The 25,483-nt window shown below is 53.0% G+C and overlaps 7 protein-coding genes across 7 annotated transcripts; 6 read left to right on the top strand and 1 right to left on the bottom strand.

The window, feature by feature from the left end:
• Nucleotides 1-1,385: 1,385 nt before the first annotated feature.
• Nucleotides 1,386-3,926, top strand: J4E83_001065 (uncharacterized protein; the record flags this gene model as incomplete). Its single annotated transcript, XM_049328022.1, is given in 2 exon segments — nt 1,386-1,393; nt 1,412-3,926. 2 exon segments carry the CDS (start codon nt 1,386-1,388, stop codon nt 3,924-3,926), a joined length of 2,523 nt encoding a protein of 840 aa, XP_049192540.1.
• Nucleotides 3,927-5,106: 1,180 nt separating this feature from the next.
• On the top strand, nt 5,107-5,713 carry J4E83_001066 (uncharacterized protein; the record flags this gene model as incomplete). Its single annotated transcript, XM_049328023.1, has 3 exons — nt 5,107-5,282; nt 5,363-5,470; nt 5,521-5,713. 3 exons carry the CDS (start codon nt 5,107-5,109, stop codon nt 5,711-5,713), a joined length of 477 nt encoding a protein of 158 aa, XP_049192541.1.
• A 2,836-nt stretch (nt 5,714-8,549) lies between these two features.
• On the top strand, nt 8,550-9,206 carry J4E83_001067 (uncharacterized protein; the record flags this gene model as incomplete). The annotated part of the gene is made up of 1 exon (XM_049328024.1): nt 8,550-9,206. The coding sequence occupies one exon, from the start codon at nt 8,550-8,552 to the stop codon at nt 9,204-9,206; it is 657 nt and encodes a 218-aa protein (XP_049192542.1).
• Nucleotides 9,207-10,470: 1,264 nt separating this feature from the next.
• Nucleotides 10,471-12,634, top strand: J4E83_001068 (uncharacterized protein; the record flags this gene model as incomplete). Its single annotated transcript, XM_049328025.1, has 7 exons — nt 10,471-10,681; nt 10,745-10,966; nt 11,018-11,195; nt 11,247-11,437; nt 11,489-11,858; nt 11,914-11,986; nt 12,044-12,634. The coding sequence occupies 7 exons, from the start codon at nt 10,471-10,473 to the stop codon at nt 12,632-12,634; spliced, it is 1,836 nt and encodes a 611-aa protein (XP_049192543.1).
• A 4,523-nt stretch (nt 12,635-17,157) lies between these two features.
• On the bottom strand, nt 17,158-17,760 carry J4E83_001069 (uncharacterized protein; the record flags this gene model as incomplete). The annotated part of the gene is made up of 4 exons (XM_049328026.1): nt 17,158-17,349; nt 17,399-17,529; nt 17,626-17,694; nt 17,754-17,760. 4 exons carry the CDS (start codon nt 17,758-17,760, stop codon nt 17,158-17,160), a joined length of 399 nt encoding a protein of 132 aa, XP_049192544.1.
• A 393-nt stretch (nt 17,761-18,153) lies between these two features.
• Nucleotides 18,154-19,177, top strand: J4E83_001070 (uncharacterized protein; the record flags this gene model as incomplete). The annotated part of the gene is made up of 4 exons (XM_049328027.1): nt 18,154-18,231; nt 18,283-18,300; nt 18,350-18,498; nt 18,553-19,177. 4 exons carry the CDS (start codon nt 18,154-18,156, stop codon nt 19,175-19,177), a joined length of 870 nt encoding a protein of 289 aa, XP_049192545.1.
• Nucleotides 19,178-20,370: 1,193 nt separating this feature from the next.
• Nucleotides 20,371-21,165, top strand: RAS1_1 (Ras GTPase; the record flags this gene model as incomplete). The annotated part of the gene is made up of 4 exons (XM_049328028.1): nt 20,371-20,382; nt 20,435-20,549; nt 20,603-20,878; nt 20,930-21,165. 4 exons carry the CDS (start codon nt 20,371-20,373, stop codon nt 21,163-21,165), a joined length of 639 nt encoding a protein of 212 aa, XP_049192546.1.
• Nucleotides 21,166-25,483: the final 4,318 nt, after the last annotated feature.

Below are 25,483 nucleotides of genomic sequence, written 5' to 3' on the forward strand. Positions count from 1 at the left end.
GTGACCTGTAAAAACGTGGAGTAGGTAAGTTTAGCCTTGTCCAAGGCTTGCTGTTAGCCGCCGATCTCTCAATAGTGTTAGATCTGGACGCGTGCAAGCGTGTGCGTTTGGGCTACGGCACACTGTGCGTTTCCCCAGACAAGGCGACCCTGGATGCTAGACGTAGTCGTGACGTTGGGTCCTGGAAATGTAGCCGAGACATGCTGCGGGATGCCACTAATGCGAGAAGACTTCTATACGAGGATACAGATAAATAGGACACGATGGAACACAGCATCGTGCACTTGAAACGCAGGCGGGGGTTTCACGGCGTGAAGAGTCTTGGAAGGACCGTTAGTTTTCAGGACGAAAAGCGCAAGCATGTGACAGCGCCCGTTTTCCCGCCCGGCAAAACGGTGAGGTCCGATGATAAGGAACCCCCGCATAACAAATGGGAGAGGTGCCTGTGGGAGACACGGGTACCTGAGTGGAGGACCGCACGACACTGTTGCCGTCGCTCGATGGACTGGGAGGGGTACAGGGGGATTCGCTGGCTGGACAATGGCGCCGTTGGCCTGCAAGACCGACGTGGCTGTCCATGTCCCGCTGAATTTTCGATATTCGATACTTCCCGCAGCGCGCTGCCATGCACCGTACCGTCGTCCGATGTGTTGTCCCTGCGGCCTCGCTGGAAATGATGAGAAGTGTTTTTTTCTTAGGCACCGTGGCTCACAGGCCTGGCACCAACTGCGCGGTGTTGGTCGAGAGATTGAGTTGGCGATGCCGGGGCGTGATTGGCCCCGGCGTGATGAGCGAAGCCATGCCAGGTGGGTGAGGGTGGCGTTGGGTACGCTCGTGTCGGAAACAATGCAGCTTGAGCCGAGTGAATCGGCGTCGCCATACAGAGATGGTAGAGTTGGAGTGATTGATAGAGCTTTTTGGGTCCCAGATTTGAGAGTTCGGCATGGTGCGTCGAGGCAGGCGCTGAACAACGTGACCAGTTCTGTGGTGGCAGTCGCGGTGGGCGTAGCAATTGCCCGACGAAACTGAGGCTATTTTAGGTAGTCGCAGATCGGCAGGTCGAGCCACAACCCTGGAGGCAAGCACGGTTAAGCCTGAGCCTGCCAGCCGGTTAGGAGTCTGAGGAGTCTGACATCACGCTCCCTCCCGCTGCATTCACATCATTCGCCTCGCCGTCCATATCACTCTGCCTCCACTTCCATTTTCACGATTCACCAGCCGTTTGCGCCAAGTGCTACCCGTCGCCAAAGCCCGTCCACCATGCAGCCCACCCGCGTATAATCGCTTTCTCACGCTCGCGCCGCCTATCGCGACCGCCGCGACTCAACCCTCCACCCTATTCCCCTGCCTTGCTTCTGTCGCTGCCCTGGCGCTCGCACAGCTCCATGTGGCTGTTTGGGCGAAGACGCAGAAAGGCCGCTAAATTCAGAGACGGACCCACCGAGGTTACAGACAGGAAGCGGCCTGTCGCAGAGCAAGCCAGCACGATTCAGACGGCAAATGGACCGCGACGAGGGCCCAGCCAGCGCCAGCGCCGGCGAAGGGGTAGTTCACGCTCTACCGCATCGGTACGCGACGTTGAAAAGATGCTTCCCGAGCCCGCTTTTGCGAAAGACTGGGTGGTCCAAACGAGCGCCGAAGACATCACCGCCCTGCCCAAGCAGCACCGCTTGGCTCACAGCCCGCACCTGCGCCCAATAACCCACGACCACGCCGGAATCCCCTACAACTTCCACGACCACTCCCATTCCAGCCTGCCGCCCTCAGCAAAGGACCGTGGTAAGCTGCAGCGACCCCAGTCAATGCGCAAGGATATGCCCGGAGACTCTTCCCTGATCCGCCGCAAGTCGAGCAAGAGGCGAAAAGAACATGACCACGTCCGCGAAGAGGAGATCCGCGCCATGTCATTACCAATGCCGCAGAAACGTCCAGCCGCCAGCTCGGGAGGCATGCTCCGCAGAGACAGCAAGAAGGTCAAGGGCGCCCTGAACCACCGCTTCGAGCGTCCCACGTCAAACGTATCGCTGCCCCTCGAAAACTCCATACATTCATCCATGTCTGGCAATTCAGAGAACCGTGCCTTCCGCGTGAGCGCGCTCGACATGTTCTCTCCCCGCCCGACTATCCGCGTCTCCGTCGGCTCCAACCACTACGCCAGCGACCGCATGTCGCCCAACACCTACAGCGACAAATCCACCCGCCGACCCATTAGCAGTACAGATGAGAAAGCGAGCCGAAGGACGAGCCGGATCGACGACCTCGCCGACGAACTCGACGCCGGAGCACTCCGCGATATCCTAGAACGAGACAAGAGGCGGAGAGAGAAGAAGGCCAAGGCCGACCAGGAGCGGTTGCGCAGGAGACTAGAGCGCCGTGCAGAGAAACAAAATGCCATGGAAGCAAGAGGCACGCCTGCGACTCCCAGCAAGGACGGCACCGGCATGGTCGGTCTCGGTATCGAGCGGGAGGCGCCTATGCCCATGGAGGATGTCCGCCCATCTACGCCGCCTCAGCCCCAGCAACTGGAGATGCCCGTCACACCCCGTGCTGAGTACAGTCAATTGCCGACGCCATTGGAAAGTCCTACAGAAGACCCCGTTGTATCTGATGCCCGAGCTGTTCGTTATTCACGAGGCAGTGCTTCCGCACAAGTACACACACGCGGACCTTCCAACGCTTCAATTTTACCAGAACTCATCTCGGAGAAGCTTGCACATGACACGCCTGTAGATTCTATCGAGCACGCGAACGATCCTACCCGAAGCGGCTCGCTGCATCCCGTTGACACGGCCGATACCTTTGTCACGTCAAAACACGGTTCCTCTACACGCCGGCGTAGCTCAGAGGGCAGACGTATGGGTGTATTTGCATCTCTTTTCCGAAGAGGCAAACGCAACTCGCAAGACCAGGCACGACCCACACCATCAGAGATCTCATTTTCCAACACATCGCGAGAGTCCATGTCTCGCCAACCCCTCCCACCTCACCTGGTTGGAACCGCTCCTCCTACTCAACCAATTCAGATCAAGAGACCTTCCAGCGTACCCCGACGGACAATGTCCAAATTCAGGGAAGACCTACCGGAATTCCCCCTGTCACCTCCAGATTCCCGGGTGCAGTCGCCAGAAGTCCCTTCCACAAGCGTCATCGCCGCTCGCCGTAGAAGCCAGCATCTCTCAGACCTCCGTGTGGGATCACTTCCTGGAGATCGCTCAGATTCTCCAGTCAGTCCAGGGGCGCCTATCAATGTCATGTCGCAATCACTCGCCTCTGTCGACTCTGAGGGGTCGTGGCTCTCTGGTAGACCACCCAAGCGATCGTCGAACCGGTCGCAGATGCGCGCCAGTCTGACATCCTCAGCCCCGCAACGCAATGACGATTTCAGTGCGTCCTACGAGGAGTTAGGCATGGCGGACGATGAATACTTCAAAAAGTTAACCCCGCTGCCAGACCAAAGAGGTCGATCTCCTTATGCAAGCGATGATCGGGGACGCAAGGCTAGCAGCACGCTCATGACGCTAGACGCCGCTGCTGAGTCGGATGAGGAGGCTGAGCCTGCACCTGCGCAGATGCCTTCTGGCCAGGAAGAAGAATTTGTCCAAGGAAGCGTCGTTCGCCAGCCCACCATCATCCATCGCCGACCCCGCGTTAAATCGACTGAAGGCCTCCTAAGCATGTTTCTCGATGATACTGAGGATCCATCATCCAAGGTTGCCGATATGGGGCAAGAGTCACCGGACCCGGACTCACCGACGTCCCCAACGTCGGATAGTGAGCCAGTCATGCTTCAGCGCGCTAGAAGCGTCGATCTCGGGAAGGGTCACGTTCGTCACCTCAGCGCTGGTTCCGCTAGGCTCCTGGACATTCAGAAGCGATCTAGTACACCAGTACAAGGCCGATCGCACGGGCTGTCCGGGCAAGAGTAACACTCCCATTTTCGATGATTGATATGTTTCAGGAACACGCATGCATGCCACGCCGCGCCATTCATTTTGCTTTCCTTTGTATCCTGTCGCTCCTTACCATTTCCTTGCATGTCTCTTCCAACTACGACCACTCATTTGTATTTCCTTGCCTATCTCTTGCTTTTTCTGGCTTGGCTGCATGCGTCTCCTGAACCAATCGACCCTTGGATGGATGTCCTCGCTCGGATTACCTACCTGCATTCGGATCGTCTTCCAGACTGCATAGCGTGGTGTTGGTGTTTGTTTCAGAGTTATTTTTCGGCATGTTACCACAAGCTGCCTGTGGCGGCTTCTGTGATGCCCTCATTTCCGGTTGTGATTTTTAGGCGTGTTAGGAAACATCTGTAGTATATAGACGGGCTTGAGGCCTGAATTCGGGATTTGGATTGTCACATTGTATAACGTTTAGGGCAGATACCACGGGCACGGCGTCGAGAAGATGCTGCGTTCACCACTCTTTATGAAGAGACTTTAGTTTAAATCAGCTGTATCAGCTTTGTATCTTGTATTATCGGACCTCGACGATGCTCTCATCGTGTTGTGACGTAGCGTGTACGTCTTCCAAGGTTGTAGGCCACTTGAAATGGCGGTGGTGCAAGGGAATTTTAACCTAGCATGGCATCTCGCGCGACACAGAGATGACTGCTACGTCGAACACGATACCGTGAGCCGTGATCCTCTCGTATCCATTGCCGCATCTAACGTACGAGGCTGTTCAAAGGCAGGGGAAGCACATGCATGCCGCCGTCGCCTTGCCAAACGAAGCAGGAGGACCCTAGTGGGGCAAATCGGGCGGTCGGGCAAGCACGTCATCTATCATGGCAGCCCCTCTGCGCCGCGAGTGTACAGTAATCCGCGCTTTATCATCATAACGCCAAACCTAGGAACCCTTTAGAACCCCTACTCCCTCGTCCGTTCCATATAATCGCCGATATTTGAAATTGTAAGTACCAAGTTCCTATCCCCAGCTACACTCCGCCCGCCATCACAGCGAATCTTCGATTTGCGCAGGGACTCGAACGGCTTTGCCGAAAAATAAGCGCATCAGAATTGTTATCGGCAACGGCGGCCAGTTCATTCCATCAGCCGAATTCTTTGAAATCGCCTTCCCCTGCTGTCTCATTACCCTTCTACATATACTATGTTCGCGCCGTCGTCCTTCCGAGCCACTAGAACACTGCTCACATCTGCGCGCCTGCGAACAGCCATCCACCCCACATCGACCGCAAACCTCTACCGACCACTCTTCACCCAAAAGTTCTTCTCCAACACCGCCAAAATGAGCGACGAAAAGCAGGGTGTACACAACCTCATGAAGTGAGTCATTCCCATCGCATCTCGCATGAAATGCGCGACGTCATATGCCATCGGCATGCGCTGACGCGACGGCATCGTAGGACGAGCGACTTCGACGAGGCCATGGCTGTGAAGGACACCCTCATGGTCCTCGACTGCTTCGCGACATGGTGCGGCCCTTGTAAAGTGATCGCTCCCCAGGTCGTCAAGTAAGTATCCGCACTGCCCTGGCAGCTGGCCACGACTAACCGTCTTCTAGGTTCTCCGAGAAGTACCCCAGCGCCCGCTTCTACAAGCTCGACGTCGACGAACTCTCCGAGGTTGCAGGGAAGCTCGGCATCCGCGCCATGCCCACCTTCATCCTTTTCAAGAACGGCGACAAGGTTGCCGAGGTCGTTGGTGCCAACCCCAAGGCCCTCGAGACCGCTATCCAGAACAACCTCGAGGCATAGAGCGCACAACCCAAGACGCCCCGCAAGCACCGACGATCGCGTCCAGCTCCAGACTAGACTCGGATATTGAATAGACGGATACTGTTTTGTTGAGGGTTTGAATCATGGGCAACAAGCGGGGAAGTAGCATCGTGATAATATTTTCAAATATCATTTGCTACAAACATCTCACACTTGACCATTGGAGACCTGAGGACCACGAGCAATGACCGATAAGCTCTCGGTCCACTCCCAAACTGCCCCCGCGTCGAGTTCCCATGCATCGTGGATGGGAGATGATGCGCTACTCCTCTGGCCACTCTAAACGTCACACCATGCCATTCTTCAGCACTATTGATAACACCCAAATTAGGCGTGGAGATACCGTCCAACTTTCCGGCTCGTATGCAGTAGTCAAACGCAGAACGGTATCGTGTAGCTGCATCGAGCAATATTGACGGTGTACAGAGAACATCTAACTCAGTCGCTATGACCATCATCCGTGGCGCAATGCCAGTTCTAGTTCCGTCATTGAAGGGCAAAGGGACCGAAAAGCATTCTGGTGGTGCTGTTTGCATCGGTAATATAGATAGTGCGGTAGTAGAGTGTACTGGTGTTCTCTCAGATTTGCACTTTAGTATCTAGATTGTTGAGTTTGAGAGCCGTGACGAAGATCCCGAAAGTGAGTCGCGGTTGCTACATATACCACTCTCTACTCGTACTCACAAAAACGCGTACCAAGAACACCTAAGATGATCACATGCTGTAGCAGCGCTAATCTTAGCAATGCTGATGTGAAAGGCTTGTGCAGGCGTCACAGCTGTTCAGCTGCACCCTGCAGGCTGGGCAATGTGAACGGTAGCACTGTGAATGTAACAGTAGCTTTGATTCCGGAGAGTTTTCCTTGGGTGAGTCGCGATTACTAAGAACGATCGGAACATTGATATTTGTAACTGAACTGAGGGATATGGCAGGTGGGGGCCTGGGCCAGAGGAGAAGGCACCACTGGAACGCTAGTGGGGTTGTGCAACGTGTTGCAATGCCATCCCCAGACTCCCTCACCATTTTCGCACTTCGTTGTTGTATACACTAATCATTTCTATTTTAATTCCTTCCTTTCGCATCTAGACTTTGGCTGGCTCGGTATGCAAACTTGGCTATTCGTAGAAACTGAATGTTTTGCCAGAACATCAGCGCCTGCCACAGCTAGTTCCACCTTCGAGGCCACACGAGTTTTGTTCTAGCCCTAGCTTCTCAATAATAAAAACTGCGCAACACATATCACAAGTTTGCACTTAGGTGCGTCAGAGAGAACCACTTGCGACAAGAAGGGCGCATCTAGTACAACCTCCGTCTCCGCCCGCCAACTTCTTAATTCTCCGGACGCCCAAACTTTCGTTCGTGACGAAAGGGATTCAAGTTCTTTGCAAAACGCTTGACGCGATCGCGCTTTAAATCCCTACGCTGCACACCTGATACTCGCTGCAAACCACCTAGAGCCGGCTGGTACATGTCACTACTGATAGTCGGCACACGTACAGGTGTACTGTGATGCTCTGACACTGTAGATTCATGTTCAAGAGCTGATGCGTTTGAAGGTGTGATGATCTCGGAATGCGGGTGATTGTACTTCGATTTCTCTTCTGATATACGTGTAGTTTTGGCAGCAGCAGCAGCTGTGGAGTGTCGTTTGGGGGCGGCTACTGCTTGCTGAGACAGATCGCCTAGATGAGTATGGTTGGAACTTTCGGGAAGATATGAGTCTGGCTCGATGACTGGAAGATCTTGATCCGAGTCGTACTCTTCAGCCGGCGGTGCAGGGAGTGGATGATTGGGTCGAAGGAAGTCTTCTGCTGTTGGTTGACGGATCAAGCCACTATTATTACCATGTATAGCGCTCTTTGGATGTTCGTTCACATCGTGACCGTGCAAGGGGTATGGTGGTGATCGTACAAAACCATAATCTCTTCTTTCCCTATCCATGATTGGCCCAACATACTCATTATGGTCGGGCATATCGATAGAGTGCTGTGTACTGGACTGGATGTCGTCCATGAAGGTGTTGTATGAGTATGCCAGCGGTTGGGTTCTGACGAAATTGTTCTCCGTAGCGGCCCCTGGATGACATTGTGATCCAATATCATCTCTAGACGGATACTCCCGCATGTGTTGATCTGCATACAAAGTTGGCCGTGAGAGAGAAGAGGAGGGTGGTGATAAATGCACTGGTTGTGACGCTGTGAACTGTACAGACGAAGAGTCTTCTAAAGGCTCTATCCGAGATGGTGTATTAGGGCGTGATGAGGGGTACGGAGCCTTTGTTCCTGTGTCCATGCTTGATGTTCTCAGTATCCCTAGTACACGTCTTGCTCGGATGAACCTTGGCGGTTTTGTGGCAACGGAAAAGGTATTAAACTTGTGGTCACCTGTTTTTGGAGTTGAGGTCCAAGATCAGACGCGCGTGATGACGAGTTCCTAGTGTGGACCGAATGCACTGTGTGGCAGTGCGGCACAGCGCAAACGCTATGAAAGCCTGGTTGAATCGTAGCTAGCTCAAGGAAGCGGGCGCTGTCAATGACATGGCGGAATTCACAACCATCAAGTTCGTCAAATTCACTACGTTGCAGTGCTTCAGACACCAGAACATGAATGTACTTGCCAGATCACTACGTGCATAACACCTGCAGGTTCTGCATCTAATCAGCAGCGACTGAACCGTCAATAATCAGCATACGCCTCATGTTACATACTATCATTCACATGTCGCCCACACTTTGATATGAGTCGCTGAATTGCAGGGCAGAGACGCTGCGAACTTCATCCTCCACAATCATACACAAGTTTACCTCCACCCACGATGTTCTCACCACTCGGCCAAAACCCTGTAATTCCCAATCGCACTGCACCGGCCCCTGTTACCAGCAGTCGGTGGGATAACGCTCGAGAATATCGGCGTAGGGTGCAACGAGCGCCTCAGATAGACCCTCGCTCTGATGTCTCGATCCCAGATGTAGAACAGCATGCCGAATTCTGGGTACGAAAGCTCGTCCTGGCCATGATAAATCTCGAAGACATCAAGGATCCTGAGAATTCGAGCGCAGCCAGGATGTTTCGACCAGAAGCGTACGACTCTCTACTGCTCGAGGCAACGTGTCGCGAAATCTTCTCAGCTTTAATCGACCGGTGCAAGAGTGGCTTCCGAGGGCCAGCTCAGTTCAACAAAGCCCTGAAACCCCACCGTGGCCTCGAGGCTGATGCTGATGCGACGTGCGCAGAGCGTATGCAGAATGTAGTAAATGCACTGCTTTGGAATAAAAGAGTTGCAAAAGACGTGTTATTTGAAGACTGGAAGATACGGCTGCTTGTAAACCATCCTTTGGCTTACGATAAGGAGAAGGATTCGCAGAAGGGCTCGAACGACCAGCGGAGAAAGAGACTGGAATCTGAAAGGGAGAAGCTCAGGCAAACTGAACAAGAGTTGCTTGCTTATCGCTCTAGTCAGGAACGATCATGATACAGCTGGGGAGGAGCGATGTGGCGGATAAGGCAGGACAATCCAATCAACTTCATGCGGATCAAGTCAATTGAAAATCTAAGCTTGATCAAAAGATTCGTAAACTTCCTAAACAATTGTTATCAGTGAAAACGTCCCACCAGGACCGTTTTGTGAATTGTTGAGTCAGCAACGTGGCCCAGGGTTTTTTGCCAGGTGTGCAAGGAATTTGAAGATGGCCGTTACGGATCCATCGCTCGCGCACGTCAACCTAGGAAAAAACTGAACAGGTCTGCAGCCTACATCGACGTTAGGTCACCTACTTTGCATGTTTCCATGTTGATGTAGGCTGCAGGCCTGTTCAGCCTTTTTCTTGTTTGAGGTGCGCGGTCAGCACTGATGATCGGTCTGCGATGCGTCGCTTCAGTAGTGCCTAAGAGATAAACGCTGCGCAGCGCTGGAGGTGGGTGCGGAAAGAGAGGGGGCGATAGCCAAAAGCTGCCTAGTCCAGGCGGGGCATGCTTGGCGCTTGAAATAGGACACCGCGACCATTCCACACCCTTCTTTCAGGACGGTAGTAGTTATGCAGATGATGACCTCCACGCTTCCTTCCTTGCGTCTCAAGGCCCGATGGCGATGCAGCCGTCCGAAAGCGTCGGTCATTGACAGGCTACCTTCCGCTCAACCAGACCACCGTGACAAAGGCTTCCAAGGCTCGTTACGCCCAGGAGCAATAGTAAGACATGATGAAAGCTTTCAACACTCTCGAGGTCACTTGGGCAACATCCATCGGAGTAGATCTTCAGGTTAAGGGTTGCCACATTGCTTGATGAGGAAGGTCGCGATGTTGTCAGATCTTGGACGTCCGACCGTCTTGGTCTACTACTAGGTGGCCAACAACTCCTTCATATCTCATTTTGCTTTTCATTGGGTGCTATCTGCTTGGCCTGGTATCGAGAGGCCTGCCAAGATCAGGTCACAAACGTTCAAGAACGGCGCAGCCGTTAGCATCGCTCGGCGCCAACCGCTTATCCGAGATACCCAGAAATCCAAGAACGTAGGATGGAATTCGAGCGAGTACCGAGCGCCTTGCACAGACAGTTATCTCTGGGCGATCAGGGTACCGGGAAGATTGTCTGGTGCCGAGAACGTTGTGAATGGTAATACAGTGCCACGACTTTGCTGAATGAGGCAGCTCGCAATCCGAAGGAAGATGCCATAGAGATTTATATAACCCGGCGAGTCGGCCGAAGTGTTTGAGAGAATCACATTCTAACCTGCCGCCATGTCTACAGGGGCAAATCTCGAGATTGTTGACGCCGCATTGGCGAATGCACCTCGTCTTCACAACGACACACGGGGTAGTGCGAGCTTGGAGAAGCACGACAAGTTTGTGTCAACTTCCGAGAGTCTTGTTGGCCCCAATGGCGAGCAATACCCTACCGAAGAAGATTGGGGAAAGCTTCGTCGTGTGTATGGCAAAGTCAATTGGATGAGTAGGCACATCTTTTCTACAGGGTCTTCATGTACCATGCGCTGACGTACCAACCCACCAATAGTCTACATCATCGGTGTTGTAGAAATGTGTGAGCGTTTCGCTTACTACGGAACGACCGCCGTCTTTGTCAACTTCATTCAGAGAGACCTCCCCACGTCAGGACCCTTCCCTGAAGCCGGTGCCGCCGGCGACGGTCAACCAGGAGCCCTTGGAATGGGCCAGCGTGCTAGTACAGGCCTTGTTCAATTCAACTCATTCTTCTCGTACATCATGCCGCTAGTTGGTAAGCGTAATCTTTGTTCCTGAGCAAGAATTGTACTAATCTTTTCACTAGGCGGTTGGGTTGCTGACGAATACTGGGGCAAATTCAAGACGATTTACTTCGCCATTGCCGTTGCTACACTTGGCCATATCTTGATCATCATTGCTGCGATACCTCAGGTTATGGGGCCAAACCCCGAAGGAGCTCTTGCCTCGTTCATTCTGGGCCTGATTCTCTTTGGCACCGGTGTGTAAGTGTCTCCGCACAGAATGCACTCAATCTATGTGTTAACCACTTGCAGGGGCTTTTTCAAATGCTGCATCTCTCCGCTTATCGCGGAGCAGTATGAAGCCAGTCATCCGCGAGCTTTCATTCGTACCGAGCCCAACGGTGAACGAGTGATAGTGGACCCAGGCATCACATACTCCCGAGTATACATGCGTTACTACCTTCTGATCAATGTTGGTGCGCTGGTCGGCCAAGTCTCTATGGGTTAGCAATATACGATGAGCCGTACGATGCGGTAGCTGACGTCCATAACAGTATATGCCGAGAAATACGTCGGCTTCTGGCTCTCCTTCACGTTGCCAACTATTCTCTTTGCTCTTTGCCCGCTTCTGATGGTCACCCTCAGCAAGCACTACGTCAAGAAACCCCCACAGGGGGATGTGCTTGTCAAGTCCATGAGAACATACGGGTTGGTTCTCAAGGGGCGCTTCTCGCTCAATCCCGTACGTACGTGGAAGAATCTCTCCGATCCGAACATTTGGGACGCTGCAAAACCAAGCAAAGTCGCCAACAAGCCAGTATGGATGACTTTCGATGACGCGTGGGTGGACGAAGTTCGACGTGGCATCAAGGCCTGTCAAGTGTTCTTCTGGTTGCCCATCTTTTGGCTGCCTTATGGCCAAATGTGAGTATCATTGGTACCTTGGATGCACATAAGACAACCGCTGACCGTCTTCAAGGACCAGTAACCTGGTTTCGCAGGCATCCACTATGAAGCTCAACGGTGTACCGAATGATGTGGTACATAACCTGGTATGTTCTTGACGCCTGAATACACAAGAGAAAAGGTCTAACTCGAATTCCTTACAGAACCCGTTCACGTTGCTGATCTGCATTCCGATATTCGACAAATTTATCTACCCGAGGCTTGCTCACATGGGTATCAACTTCACACCCTTGAAGAAGATCCAAGCTGGTTTCGTCTGCGCTATGCTTTCCATGGTAGTTGCAGCAGTCATCCAACACTTCATCTACCAGAAATCGCCATGCGGAGAGTTTCCAACAGACTGCGATCAACCACCGGATCTCTCAGTGTGGACTCAGGTTCCTGCATATATCCTCATCGCATTCTCAGAGATCTTCGCTAGCATCACGGGACTTGAATACGCGTTCTCCAAAGCACCGAAGAACATGCGGTCTTTGGTGACTGGCATGTTTTGGTTCACGCATGCTTTCTCGTCTGCCATCGCACAAGCCTTCGTGCCATTGGCTGGCGATCCATTGCTTGTGTGGCTGTACATGAGCATTGCCATCCTGACGTTCCTTGGTTGGGTTGGTTTTGCCTGGACTTTCCGCAGCTTGGACCGAGAGAATGACCAACTTGACAAACTCCCGGAAGGTGGCTTCCAGTCCAACGCTGAGTACACCGCGGCGAAGACAGAGAACGTGGAAAGGGCTTAATCTTGAGAGCATCGTTTAACGTTTGATGTTTAAGATCTCTGCTGGACTGTTACATAGCTTGTGGAATGGTAAAAGACGATTTCATACCCTATGTGCAACTCTTTATGGCTCGATGTGAAGCTCAAAGCCAGGCCTGCAGCCTACATTAACACGCAAGCATGCAAAGTAGATGACCTAACGTTAGTGTAGGCTCTAAACCTGTTCAGCCTTTTTCTGGTACGAAGTGGAAGCAGCGGCCATGATTGAGAATGATGAGGCAACAGCCGATAACATTTGCTCCGCGGAGGCTAGCCAGGCTTCCGACACCGTCACGACCGCTCGCATCTACCAAAGGTGAGCAATCTTTTGCGACCATTCGCAAGACTCTATCGTCAGAAGATCAATAATTCCACCTTAAGATGGAGAAAAGGATACTCACAAGCTGACGAAGTCATTCTCAAGACAACTGTTGATCACCTTCTCGCGCGCACATCATGTAAAGCAGTAGCCGCCTCTATCGGTTGGTTCTTGCAAAGCATAGTTCATGCAAACACCAACATTACAAAGCCCAGCCCCGTTCAAACCGTTGCTTTGAAAAAAAGACAGCGGCATGAACAATTATTCCCGATGACATACGTCAGGTCCATCGCCATTTCAGGCAAAGCGCCGCCTCGGGGAGCATGGGCGACGCTAAATCCAAGGCTCTAGCCATGAACACAACAAAAAGTCTCCAGCGAAAACCCACTTTCGCATCTCCCGTCACAAGCATTCGAAGAAGCCCCAATTTTAAAGTATAGCGTTTTGCTTGTGTCGGAGGCTTCCTGTCCTTTCCGATGATGGCTCGCGGGCGTCACGTCACGGAGATAAAGCCCGTGGCGGTTTTCTCAAGCTCCTAAAAGTCGCGAAACGGTCTTCTGATTAGACCCTATAATCCTTTTTTAGCTACCTTTTTGTTTCATCCTGTTATGGCGTTCTTTCTACAGTACAAAGCTCTCCAGCGACATGTGAAGGAAGAATTACAACGCGTGACTGAAGTCTCAGACTCACTGACTGCTCGTACTGCACGCTCGCCCGACGAAGAAAATGGGTTGGGGGATTCAGCGTTGCCTAAAGAGCTCGAGAAAGGTGAACCGTTCACTCGGATTCCGGGCATCACGCTGAGAGAAGATGGTAACAATGAGCTGTATTACCAGGTTGATTGGAGCGGGCCCGATGACCAACACAACCCAAAGCAATTCTCAACCCTACACCGTATTGGTGCGACGTTACTCGTATGCCTTGTCGCTTTTGTTGCGACTCTCGCATCTTCCATCGACTCTGCTGTTCTCACCAGAGCGTCTGCCGAGTTTGGGGTTTCGGAGGTAGCGGAGTCGTTGGCTACTGCACTCTTTCTGGTGGGCTTTGGCTTTGGGGCTCTCCTACTCAGGTAAGGCTTGAACGACCGAATTGCATCTAAACTATTAAGCTGACATCGTATCTTCACATTTGTAGCCCGCTCTCAGAGCTCCTCGGACGATACCCAGTCTATCTTGGCTCTCTCCTCGTCTTCGCTTGTTGGACTTTAGGATCCGCTTTAGCCCCGAATTTTGGCGCCCAGATTGTCTTCAGATTCCTAGCAGGATTTTCCGCTAGTACCCCTCTGACGGTTGCGGGTGGCTCTGTGGGGGACCTATGGAGTCCAGTAGAAAAGACATTCGCCTTTCCACTGTTTGCGATACCCGCGTTCGGTGGACCAGTCTTGGGTGAGTTTTCGCTTCCAATCCGCTTCTTCAGCCTCACTGACCACACATGAAAACAGGTCCAGTGATAGGTGCATACATTGGCTACGAGCAGGATGTCAGCTGGAGATGGACCGAGTGGATAACATTGATCTTGATCGGAGTAACTTTCACGCTGGTACTGCTCTTCAAAAGGGAATCATTCGCACCGCGGCTCTTGCACTATAAAGCACATCATTTCCGAAAGTTTACGGGGAACAATCGTTTCCTCACTGCAACAGAAGCATCGCATGGCTCTATCGGCGACCTCATATCCAGATCTTTTCTTCGACCGTTTCTTCTCTGCACACAGCCAATCGTCGTGGCTTTTACTGTTTACTTGATGATCGTCTACATCATATTGTTCACGTTCTTGGATGGGTATGTGACTTTTAGAGATCGTGAAACGGCAGTCGCGAAGAGCACCGCTAACGTTCTTGCAGCTACCCTTACATCTTTGCGGAAACTTTCGACATCAATGAGGGGCTATCCAACATCTGCTTCGTTGGTTTATTCGTCGGCATAGCTCTTTCCGCGCTTCTTGTTCCAGTGGCATACCGCAGAACCGTGCGACAACTCGAGAAAGATGGAGACGATGGATCCGGCAAAGCTATACACCGCGAGTCAAGATTGTTTTTTGCCATGATTGGAGCACCTACACTGCCTATTGGTCTCTTCTGGATGGGGTGGACTGACTATGTAAGTATACGCTATGCCTGTCTCTCACTCTCTATGCAGACGTCTAACCAGCTTTAGGCTTCGGTGTCGATATGGTCGCCTCTAGCGGCGTCGTTGCTCGTTGGCTTCAGCAACATTTGCATCTTCATGTCCGCGTACATGTACATCATCGACAGCTACGAAGCATATGCAGCATCGGCCTTGACGTTTGTCGCGCTGGTCCGATATATCGCAGCTGGTGGGATGACTGTTGTTGGTATTCCAATGTACAGGAACTTGGGGACTCATTGGACTTTGACTCTGCTTGGTATCATCAGTGTCGTAGCACTGCCAATTCCCTACGTACTCTATCGCTTCGGGCCAAGCCTCCGAAAACGCAGCAAGTGGGCAGTACAATAAGGCTCATGTGGTGCGCAAGATGATGATTCTTGTGTCAAATCTAGACGTGAGAGCACGCGCGGTCTTGAGCAAGAGCAGGTTTCTGAACAGGCATGTTTTGCTGCTCAGTCTCACAGAGTTCTTCGGGTAGACGTGATGGTTTGGGTGATGAGAGGTCAGGGCTCGATATCAAGCGAGCTCGGATGAAGAGGCCTTACTGCTGCCGTCGCGTTGTTCCGGCGAAGGATGATCGACATCAGCTTGAATATGATATGTTTCAGACATACAAGTCTTCGTGATCACTGTGCGCACATGCCCTTCCAGGACCTGCGCATCGCACGCTCGGTACTATGACACGCTTCCAGAAGCGATACTAGTCCAATTCCAGAACAGACGCGTCGTGATCTTGCGACGCGACTGATGACGTATCTTCGATGCAACACAGAGACGAGCTTATCACCAGCTGCTCGCAGAGCAAAGACGGTGACAGCGTCGGGTGAAGCGACCACTGATCTTACAACACGCTCGTGGAGGAAGCTGCAGAATCGTAATCTTCCCACCCGTATGCCGAGTGAAATCTATACCGTCGATTTATACCGCGCAGTATGAGGTGGAGGCTGGCCAACGCCCGTGCCATCGTTGTCGACATACTTGCAGAGAACGCAACAGTGACATGATGTTCTCCCGCAAACGTCGCGTTGTAAGTCGTAGGCGCGTTGACTCGAGGAACAGGCCGCTTTAGTTGGGTGCTCATATCGCTTCGAACACAATCTCCTGAACCCAGTCCTCACGATCCTCAGAGCCCAACGCGCGTGCAGTATCCTCCCGTGCGCGCAAAGTCTTCTCCAACACATCATGAGATAATTTACCGAGCCAAACTTTCGCTGCCGATCCCTACGACTTGCAGCAGTTTTTCCGGTTCCCGTATTTCAACGTTTTGATGTTGCAGGGTTCGGTACGAAGCGCTGTATACGGCGCAAGCGACAGACCAAGACGTCTCCACAAAAGTCGGGGGCAGGGGGCACACTTGTCAACATCCCTACAAACGAGAATGTGCCGCAATCATACATATGAAAGTTGAAAAAGGGTCAGCGTACCTTCCCCATGCAGACATTGCAGCGTGGTGTGCACATCGGAGATTTTCTTTTGCCGTTGTTGGTCTTCTGCCGTGGTTGAGCTTGGTGGGGGTCCACATGTAATTTAGTAGGAAGATGGGGGCGCCGACCAATCGTAGTGCCTCGTGCGGCGTGAAAGGATTTGGACACGGCTGGTACAGATAGACGATAGGTGTTACAAATTGGTGAGGGTCCGACGATGCGATAACAGGTCTTAATTATACGCCTAGACCAGGGCACACACTCGGCGTTTGCTCGATGCTGCTTTAAGCAGAATCGCATCTATCTGACAGCGATGTTCTGATATCGTGACTATGCGAGTGTTAGCTGTGACGCAGCAACATCATGATCGTTGAAGATCGCCCGAAACGGATACCACACGTGTTAGGACACTGTAGGCGAGAAACGGAAGCAAGAAATGAGCGCAGGTCTCTCCAGTCGGTATGTACGAACAAGGACTAATACCAAGCATTGCTAGTGTGAACCGAACACGGTGCGGTATCTGGTGCGGATACGACATCGTGGTGGTATTGTCCTTAAAGCCGGTGTAGTCAAACGGCGCGCGCTCATGTGTCGTGCTATACCCTCTCTCATTGCATCGTCATCTCGTACTGTTTTACTTCTGCTCCTTCAACTTGTCTTCAATCTCCTCCAAATCCTCGGCACTGTCGATCTCGATGATGCGGTTCACCTCACTTGTGTTCCGCATGAGCTCTTTTGCGCCGGCGTACAGCATCTTCACCTCGCTGTTGCATGTGATGGGCAGGTAGTATAGCATGACGTATGGTACCGATAACCGTCCCGAGTCCTATCAAGTCTCAGCTTCCCTTGCGATGTGTATGGTGGGTGCGGCGTACGAGGGTCAACGGGTAGCTCAAGAGCACAAATCGCGGTGCGTGGTCTGGGAGCTCATCGGCGAGACTCTGTACGTCGGTGTAGACCTCATCGTCCGACTGGCGTACTTCGAGCGTCTTCTTATCGATTTCGTCTGGCGCGCATGGGCGTCAGCGCCATTGTAGAGGGCAGGGCCGCGGCTGGCTGTGGCAGGAACGACTGCGGCAAAAGCAGACCTAGGTATACGAACAGATAACGGCCTGGGGGTCTTTGGCGCGCGAGGTGCCCAGGCGGAACTTGCGTAGCTTGGACTTGGTCTCTTCAGAGAAGGTGTATAGTCGTGCCTCGGAAGACTAGGCCGAAGTATTAGCGAACGACCCGGCATGACGCGCGTAGCAGCGAAGTGATGGCGGCACTTGCCATGATTTCGCACGATGCAGCAGACCTAGGTTGGCAACGGGCGTTTGAGGATGGTCGGGGGTGGTGTAGGGCTGAGGAAGTCTGCCGGGCGGGATACGTTCGTTAGCGGGGTCCTTGGGCGGGGGTTCCTGAGGTCGCGGATGGCGCTAGCTAATGCACTACCGTCAAGTCGATACACCCTCACCTTTCTAGAAGGCTTTTCTTCTACCTAGCTACTCATACCCTCTTCCCCCTGAGTTACTCGTCTTGATCCATGTTCGGACGACTGAATCAGGTTGCCAGGCACTTGTCTCGTCCTATCCCCAACTTTGCTCATCGTTCTGCCGCCTCGTTCCGTCCATCGATAACGTCATCAGTCATGGCTTCGACACAACAGAAGAGTTTGATTCACACAGCGGGTTGTTTGATCATTGGCGATGAAGTCCTTGGAGGCAAGGTATGTATGTGGGAATCGATTGAGATTTCTGGCAGCTGACGTGAAACATAGACAGTCGACACGAACTCGGTAGACTATGCCGCATCAACGGCGTGGTACCTCGACTAATGTCACACAGGCCTACTTCGCCAAGTTCTGCTTCTCACTGGGCATCAACCTGCGCCGCATCGAAGTCATTGCTGACGACGAAGGCGAGATCATCGAAGCCGTCCAACGCATGTCGAAGAATTACGACATGGTTGTGACGAGCGGCGGAATTGGTCCCACGTGAGTGCAGCGTGTTCGCTACACCACGCAGCCGCTGAGCTAATGGGCGTCTAGTCACGACGACATCACGTACCAGTCTATAGCGAAGGCTTTCGGCTTGCCGTTGAAGTTACACGATGCAGCATTCCAGCGCATGAAGCGCCTGTCGAAGCCGCACAAGTCTCAGCCCGACTTTGACTGGAACGTTGAGTCTCCAGCGCTTAAAGCCAAGAAACGCATGGTGGAGCTGCCTATCGATGATTCTAAATCAGATGAAGATCAAGTGGTTTTTGTCAGCGAGTCGCTTTGGGTTCCCGTTAGCGTTGTGAACGGTAACATCCATATTTTGCCCGGGGTGCCTAGATTGTTTGAAGCGATGCTGGACGGGCTGAAGCCCCGCATCCTGCCTAGGCTGACGGATCCGGAGGGCAAAGGCGTGCTGCGGATCCTCATCTCGACTCCGATGGCTGAGAGTGCCGTTGCTGGATATCTGACCGAGCTCGCAGCCAAGGCAGAGCCGAAGGGGGTCAAGGTGGGAAGCTACCCAAGGTGGGGAAAGGACCACAACACGGTAACGCTAGTCGGACGCGACCGCGAGTTCATGGAAAGTTTGGTGCCTGAGGTAGAAAAGGCGGTTCAGGGGAGGCGCGTAGCGGTTGAAGGCGAGGACGACGCTGACACGTCTGACAAGGACTCGTAGAGGGTGAGCCGAGGAAGTAGTGCGGCAGCCACAGTGTATATATCTGAGTGTCTAGACGCAGGGACTTTTGGTCAAAATAGAATGCCTGTGAAGATGATGTTGGGACTAGACGACGGCTAGGGTGCTTCTCGAAGATTTGTCGAAGCAGCTGTGCCGCGAGCCACGCTGGACCCTGGGCGAGGCTAGATGGAGGTCAGAGATTGCGTCTCAAACAGAGTCGAGGGCGGTGGATGTCATGATGGCATCGGTCACCGTGGTGCTCGGGGCGATGGTCGCGGATGGTGGCAGAGAGTACCCGCCGACCCCGCTTGGGAGGGTTCCGTGTGGGCGTAGCCTGAGGGTTCCTGGCATGGGCATCAGTGTGCTTCACGGCTGGCACCCGCATATTCGGGCAGTCACATGCGCGGGAGACATGCAAACGCGAAAGCGACGCGGTGTGCGGCTAGACAGCCAACGTCTTTTGCGGCCGCCTCCCTTCGCATCATGTCGAACCATCCCTTGCGCACAGTAGTGGTTCGTGGGCAGCGTCCGTGCATGTGGGCGTCGGCGCTGGGATCGCATGGAAGCGTCGGAGGCGCGCCCATGCAGTGCGCTGCAGACATGTGCCGCCGCTTTAGGTGCCTTTGTTTTGGCGCGGCGTGAAGGGCAGCGGAAGGGCAGCGGACGTGGGCAGGCGTGCGCATAGAGGCATGCAGCAGCAAATGGCAGGCGGTCACAGCCAAACGCCTGGCAGCCTGTCTCGCGCGTGCAGCACTCTGGGCTGGTGTGGTGGAGCGGCGGCGGGCGTCCTTTTTGGTTGGCAGGGCTAGCAGGCTAGCGCTCTGGCCGCGCGCGCGCCCATGTCCTAGTCAGCGAAGTCAGCGTAGCGCAGCCCATGTTCCTTCAAAGCCCCAGACGGAGCTAGAGGGTCGTTTTTGCTACCGAGATCATCCTGCTCGTCTCTCCCGTCCTCCTCTACCGCGACGACTCTCCTGGCCATCTCCCTCGCTGCTGATAATCCGGCCACGACCTCACCACCACCGCCCGTCACAGCCCCGATACGCCTGTCGCATCGCCATCACTCCCGCCGCCCGTCATCGCCGCCCCTACAGCCTCCTTCTCTTCTCTTCTGCTCTTCTCTACTAGACCTATACCCTATACCCTAATTCATCGCCCGCGACCTCTCACCGTCCGGCACCGACCTCACATTCACAATGGCATCAAAGGTAGGCGCCCACCACCGCCCGCGCCGCACGCGCCCCTGCTAACCCGCGCCAGTTTCTCCGAGAATACAAGCTGGTAGTCGTCGGCGGCGGTGGAGTCGGAAAGTCGTGTTTGACTATCCAGCTGATCCAGAGCCACTTCGTAGACGAGTACGACCCGACCATCGAGGGTGAGCTATTACGATCCGCCGCGTCATGCGCAAAAGCAAGCTAACAGCGCCAGACTCGTACCGCAAGCAGTGCGTCATCGACGACGAGGTTGCGCTGCTCGATGTGCTCGACACAGCCGGCCAGGAGGAGTACTCGGCCATGCGCGAGCAGTACATGCGCACAGGAGAGGGCTTCCTGCTGGTCTACTCGATAACCGACAGGCAGAGCTTCGAGGAGATCATGACATTCCAGCAACAGATCCTGAGAGTAAAGGACAAGGACTACTTCCCCATGATCGTCGTTGGCAACAAGTGCGATCTCGACGGCGAGAGGCAGGTGTCGACACAAGGTACGTTTGCATCCCATCCCTGACCACCTGCACGTGCTGACCCTTGAACAGAGGGCCAGACTTTGGCGCGCAACTTTGGCTGCAAATTCATCGAGACATCGGCCAAATCCCGCATCAACGTTGACAACGCCTTCTACGACATCGTACGCGAGATCCGCAGATACAACAAGGAAATGTCATCCTACACAGGTGCCCCTGGCTCAAACGGAAATGGCCCCACAAAGCAGACATTTGACACCGATGACCAGGCCGAGAAGAAGGGCTGCTGTGGATGCACAGTCATGTAAGGAGATGGAAGCCATGATTCTTGTTGTGGAGAGATACCTACACCGCTGGGTTCGGTCGACCGCCCTGGCCATTGGCGGTGCTGCTTGGGCCAGCAGAAGAAAACACGCGATGCTACTGTTACGTACTGTCAGCTCACCTTCGCCTACGAAGGCCTGTCGTTCAAACACCTCTTCTTTTCGATACTGTCACTTAGGGTTCGCATTACGGGCTAACGGATTCACGTCTGCTGGATGCGCCTCCGAACACCCTACTTCTACTACTGGTATCGACTCCGTCTTTCTTATCTGGTGGCGCTCTTCGTGTTCGCGTTCATCTATCTAGACCGATTTCTTTATGGCATTTTGATCGGTACACTGTATTCCCTCCTGTCGGCATGCCATGCGAGGCACCATGCAGCACGCTTCGGGGAGTCAAAAGATTTCATTATTTTTTTGACAGCTTTTAGGGTCGTTTAACTTTACCTACCTTCTATGAACATAATTCATCTCTACTCGCATCACCACACAGCCTCGTCTTCTGCTCACAACACTTCCCGTTCGCTACAGTATAGCGGCAAAATACAACCCACATGCACGTCTTGACGTGCTGTCGCACCCCGCACGAACACCTTTGATCCAGATTGCCAGCTCACGTTGCATGGCGACTGCTGCTGGCGGTGCATTCACGTCCCTCGGCGACCAGCGGCGATGCAATCGCAGTGATCATCCGCTTGGAGCCACAAGCGCGTGGTGTTTCGACTCGCGAGCCTTGCCCGGGCGTCGCTATTGGATGTAGATTATCACAGAGATGGCGCTATCCCTGCACGGCCGTTTCAGGGCCTACACCCCGACTGAAAGAGGGGAAGTCGATCAGGAGAGAGGCAAGTGGGCATCGGCAATGCACACGCGTGTCTCAAAAGCGACGCGATAGTGACTGGATTAGGGCCGACTGACCCAGGAGCTTTTCTCCGGGCGAACACCAGAACTCGCAGATCGCCATGATTTCGTGAAACACTAGGTTGGGGCTGCTTCCCAGAACCCGATGCGCCGTTCTTGCCGCATCCGCAACACGTGTGGCACGTGCCCAGTACGTCAACTCAACCTTCACGTCCTGGAGATCGGTTCGCTTCACTTGACCACTTTGCGGTCCTTCTTGACAAATATTTTCTCTCCTGTCCAACTGCAATCAAGGCGCGGCCCGACAATGTGGATATTCAGCAATTATTTACACCCGCCGCTGTTTAGGCTATTCCCAAAGTGTCCCCAAACGGGAAGTACGCCCTGCCCGCATCGGCACGGATGATGACCTTGTTCGGCCTGTTCGCTGTAGACCAGTTCGGCTGCAGCTTCACTCGCTGCTATATGCACCTAAGCGTTGCAACGCCGTTGCATGCGCCTTGTTGCGGGTGGAAAGCCACTCATGTGGCCACTCCATTATCCCTGTAGTACGCTGATCTTTGTAGCAAACACGCAACCCACCGCGTTCGCTATACATTCGGGAAAACTGTTCGTTCGACGGATAGTGATTGATTGTCAAGACGAGCTGTGGAGTGTCTCGGGCCCTAGGTTCATACGTCTCTTTCCCCATCCGTGCGCAAACTGCATGGCGGATGATCGATATCGGGATGCCCACAATAGCTCGCTTATGCACAGGTTCCAATGAATGTCTCCTTTCGTAGTTCACACGGAGCTGGACCATGTAAGCAGAAATCAGGCTGGGCTCCATCTCATCAGAGCAGTTACGAGCTATGTCGCGTAGCCATCACCACGTTCATGCCAGAGATGTGAACGCAATTGGGATCATGTAAAGAAGAGCCCATGATGGCTCTACACTATTTGCATCAGGAAATAGCAAACTCTTGCTCCCATCCTGAAGTACAGCATGATCAGATTGTGTGTAATTTGTATCGCCAGCGATTGGAGCCTCGGGTACATTACGAACCTCCACAACACAGCCTGCCGTCAAAATGTCTGTCATGGTATTTCCACCAACACGGCCTCACTGCAGCCGAATCTCAAAATAAGGCTGTCGGTCCACACGCGCTAGACTATCGTTACCGGCCCGTACCTGCACACATGTTCCCATGTGGCAGCTCCCGCAGACCGGCCCTGCAACCTTAGCTAATAATGCGACAGCATGACGCGCAGCTGATGCAACTGTAAAAGGTACGCCGAGGAGGTGAGCGTCTTACATACATATATCGCACAGATCGGCACTCAGCGGAGGGATCTAGACCCTGACGTTAGCGGATTGACAGGCCTAGTGCGGGAACCACATTGAACGTCCCGTACATCACAACTTCCCCGCCATGAACGCGATGAAAGAGCTTGAAAAGGTCGACGCAGTCAGTCTACCAAGTCTACAGCCGGAATGCACTTGATATACATCTTCACAATGCACCCACATCAACATCCATCCGTGGTGCTGCGTGACTCGGACCCCCAGCGCTACTACCAAGTGCTTTGTCTTCATCGTCGATTCCACACCAGTCGACACCCCAGCTTCGGACCTGATTGGAACGGCATCATGTAGAGCCGTCGCTTCACGACCCAAACTCACGATCCTCGATCTCACACTTTGGTATCGAGATCCAAAGTCCCTGGTTCATTGCTGCTTCTGGCAATTGCCGCTCCAGAGCGTGGATTGCAGGTCAAAACGCGGTGCTCAACGCCAGCCAATAGACAGAGACTTGCGACGCGGTGGTAAGATGCGTACCAAAAAGTACGATGCTGACGGATCGTGGTAGAAGTGCGTTACTGCTTAGCTCGACCTGTCTGTGCTGGCGGGTTGCGGAGGAGTCGTGTTCTCGTTGTTTGGGTATGACGTCTTTTCCTCCTTCCTCTTTGTTATATCGCGCATATTCACCCCACGCTTCTACCTCTTCAACGCATGACTGCAGCACCGCGTGTTCGTATAAATAACCAGTATTGCTACACATTCTTTTAAACCGGACATGCTTCTACACTGGCACAACCCGGCTTTCGGTTCGCATCGATCTTGCACACTCGGTAAACTCCGTCCGCATACGCCATTGACCTCACCATCTTCGACTTCCGGAGACACTGGCTTTTACGTAACTTTAGCACCAAAAGAAACGTTGCCATTCTTAGGCACAAAAACTATCATCAACTCATCCACTGTTCTCGGAAACGATCGACGCATATGCTGATTTCTCATTATGCCAAACGGCACGGCCCGTCGGTACTACCACTACGATGGATTGAGGGAACCGCATTGTCTCTCCGATCATCTCGCTAGCGAATCTGAAGATCGAAATTGTACGCGATAAGACCTCGAGGCGAGATAGCGATGGGCACGAGATTCCGTGAGCGTAGATCGCAGAAGGGCCGATGTGTGCTTATATGCGATATGTCTGACCAACGTCCATGGAGAAGCCACACATATGCAGATCTGGTTGCTTGGGTATTGCAAGTGCTACTTATCACGTTGCTCTGCGTATGGCACCCTCGTACTTCACTAAGGCAGCTCTAGCTACCATCGGCAAAGAGACGAGTCTGAGTCTGAGAACAAGCAATGACTTACCAGCCCAGATTGGAGAAGCCAGTCTATCACTGACTTATAGTTTGGTGACATTAATAGGGTCCCGTTCCATCACACCGATGTAGTCATATCCTAGAGCTGCGCCACCTAAAATTGTTTGAAGTTCAAACGTGAGTCGTATGTAACACTGGCTTCATGTGTACGTGCGTAGCTTCATAATAACCAATGCGACGTAAATGTGAAAGCAGCGTATGTAATTTTGATATAGAGTTGATGAGCGTCTGATTCACGAAGTTTCACATTGGCAAGATCGAGCTTGCGCTGCCGATGAGTGGCTGCCCGGGCAGTCAAAGTGATATCATCGAAAGTGATATCTCTGCCTTGCTCCGTATCAAGTAGGTAAACGGTACTATCGCGTCGTATCTGTCAGGCCTAACGTCTGAGAAGAAGGATGTGGCGAACCGGAGCATCAGCATGTACTCCTGTAACTTTTAGAACGCGTTGTACGGATACGTCCAGCTTGAAGATAATCTCAGGTATTGATATAGACCTCAGAACGGACGTTATTATCGAGGCCACAACGCAAAAAGTACGAGGTCTCGATGCTGTTGACCATTGAACTGCTTGTGGGAATGGTTATTAGTAGTGGAGGTAGTGTGTATGTTTGGAGTGTATAACCTCAATAATGTATAATTTGAGGAAGTAACAGTATTACTAAGATGTGATGCAGAGCCCGGTGTCTTGATGATTGTGGTATTCGTGAAACTGTCGTGAAAAGATAGAGTATTCCTCCACCGCCAGACTAACGCCTTGTACCCATAACTAGACGTTGGGGAT

The sequence above is a fragment of the Alternaria metachromatica genome (assembly GCF_023757995.1).
Source record: "Alternaria metachromatica strain BMP 0045 chromosome Unknown scaffold_2, whole genome shotgun sequence".
NCBI classification, from domain to species: Eukaryota; Fungi; Ascomycota; class Dothideomycetes; order Pleosporales; family Pleosporaceae; genus Alternaria; species Alternaria metachromatica.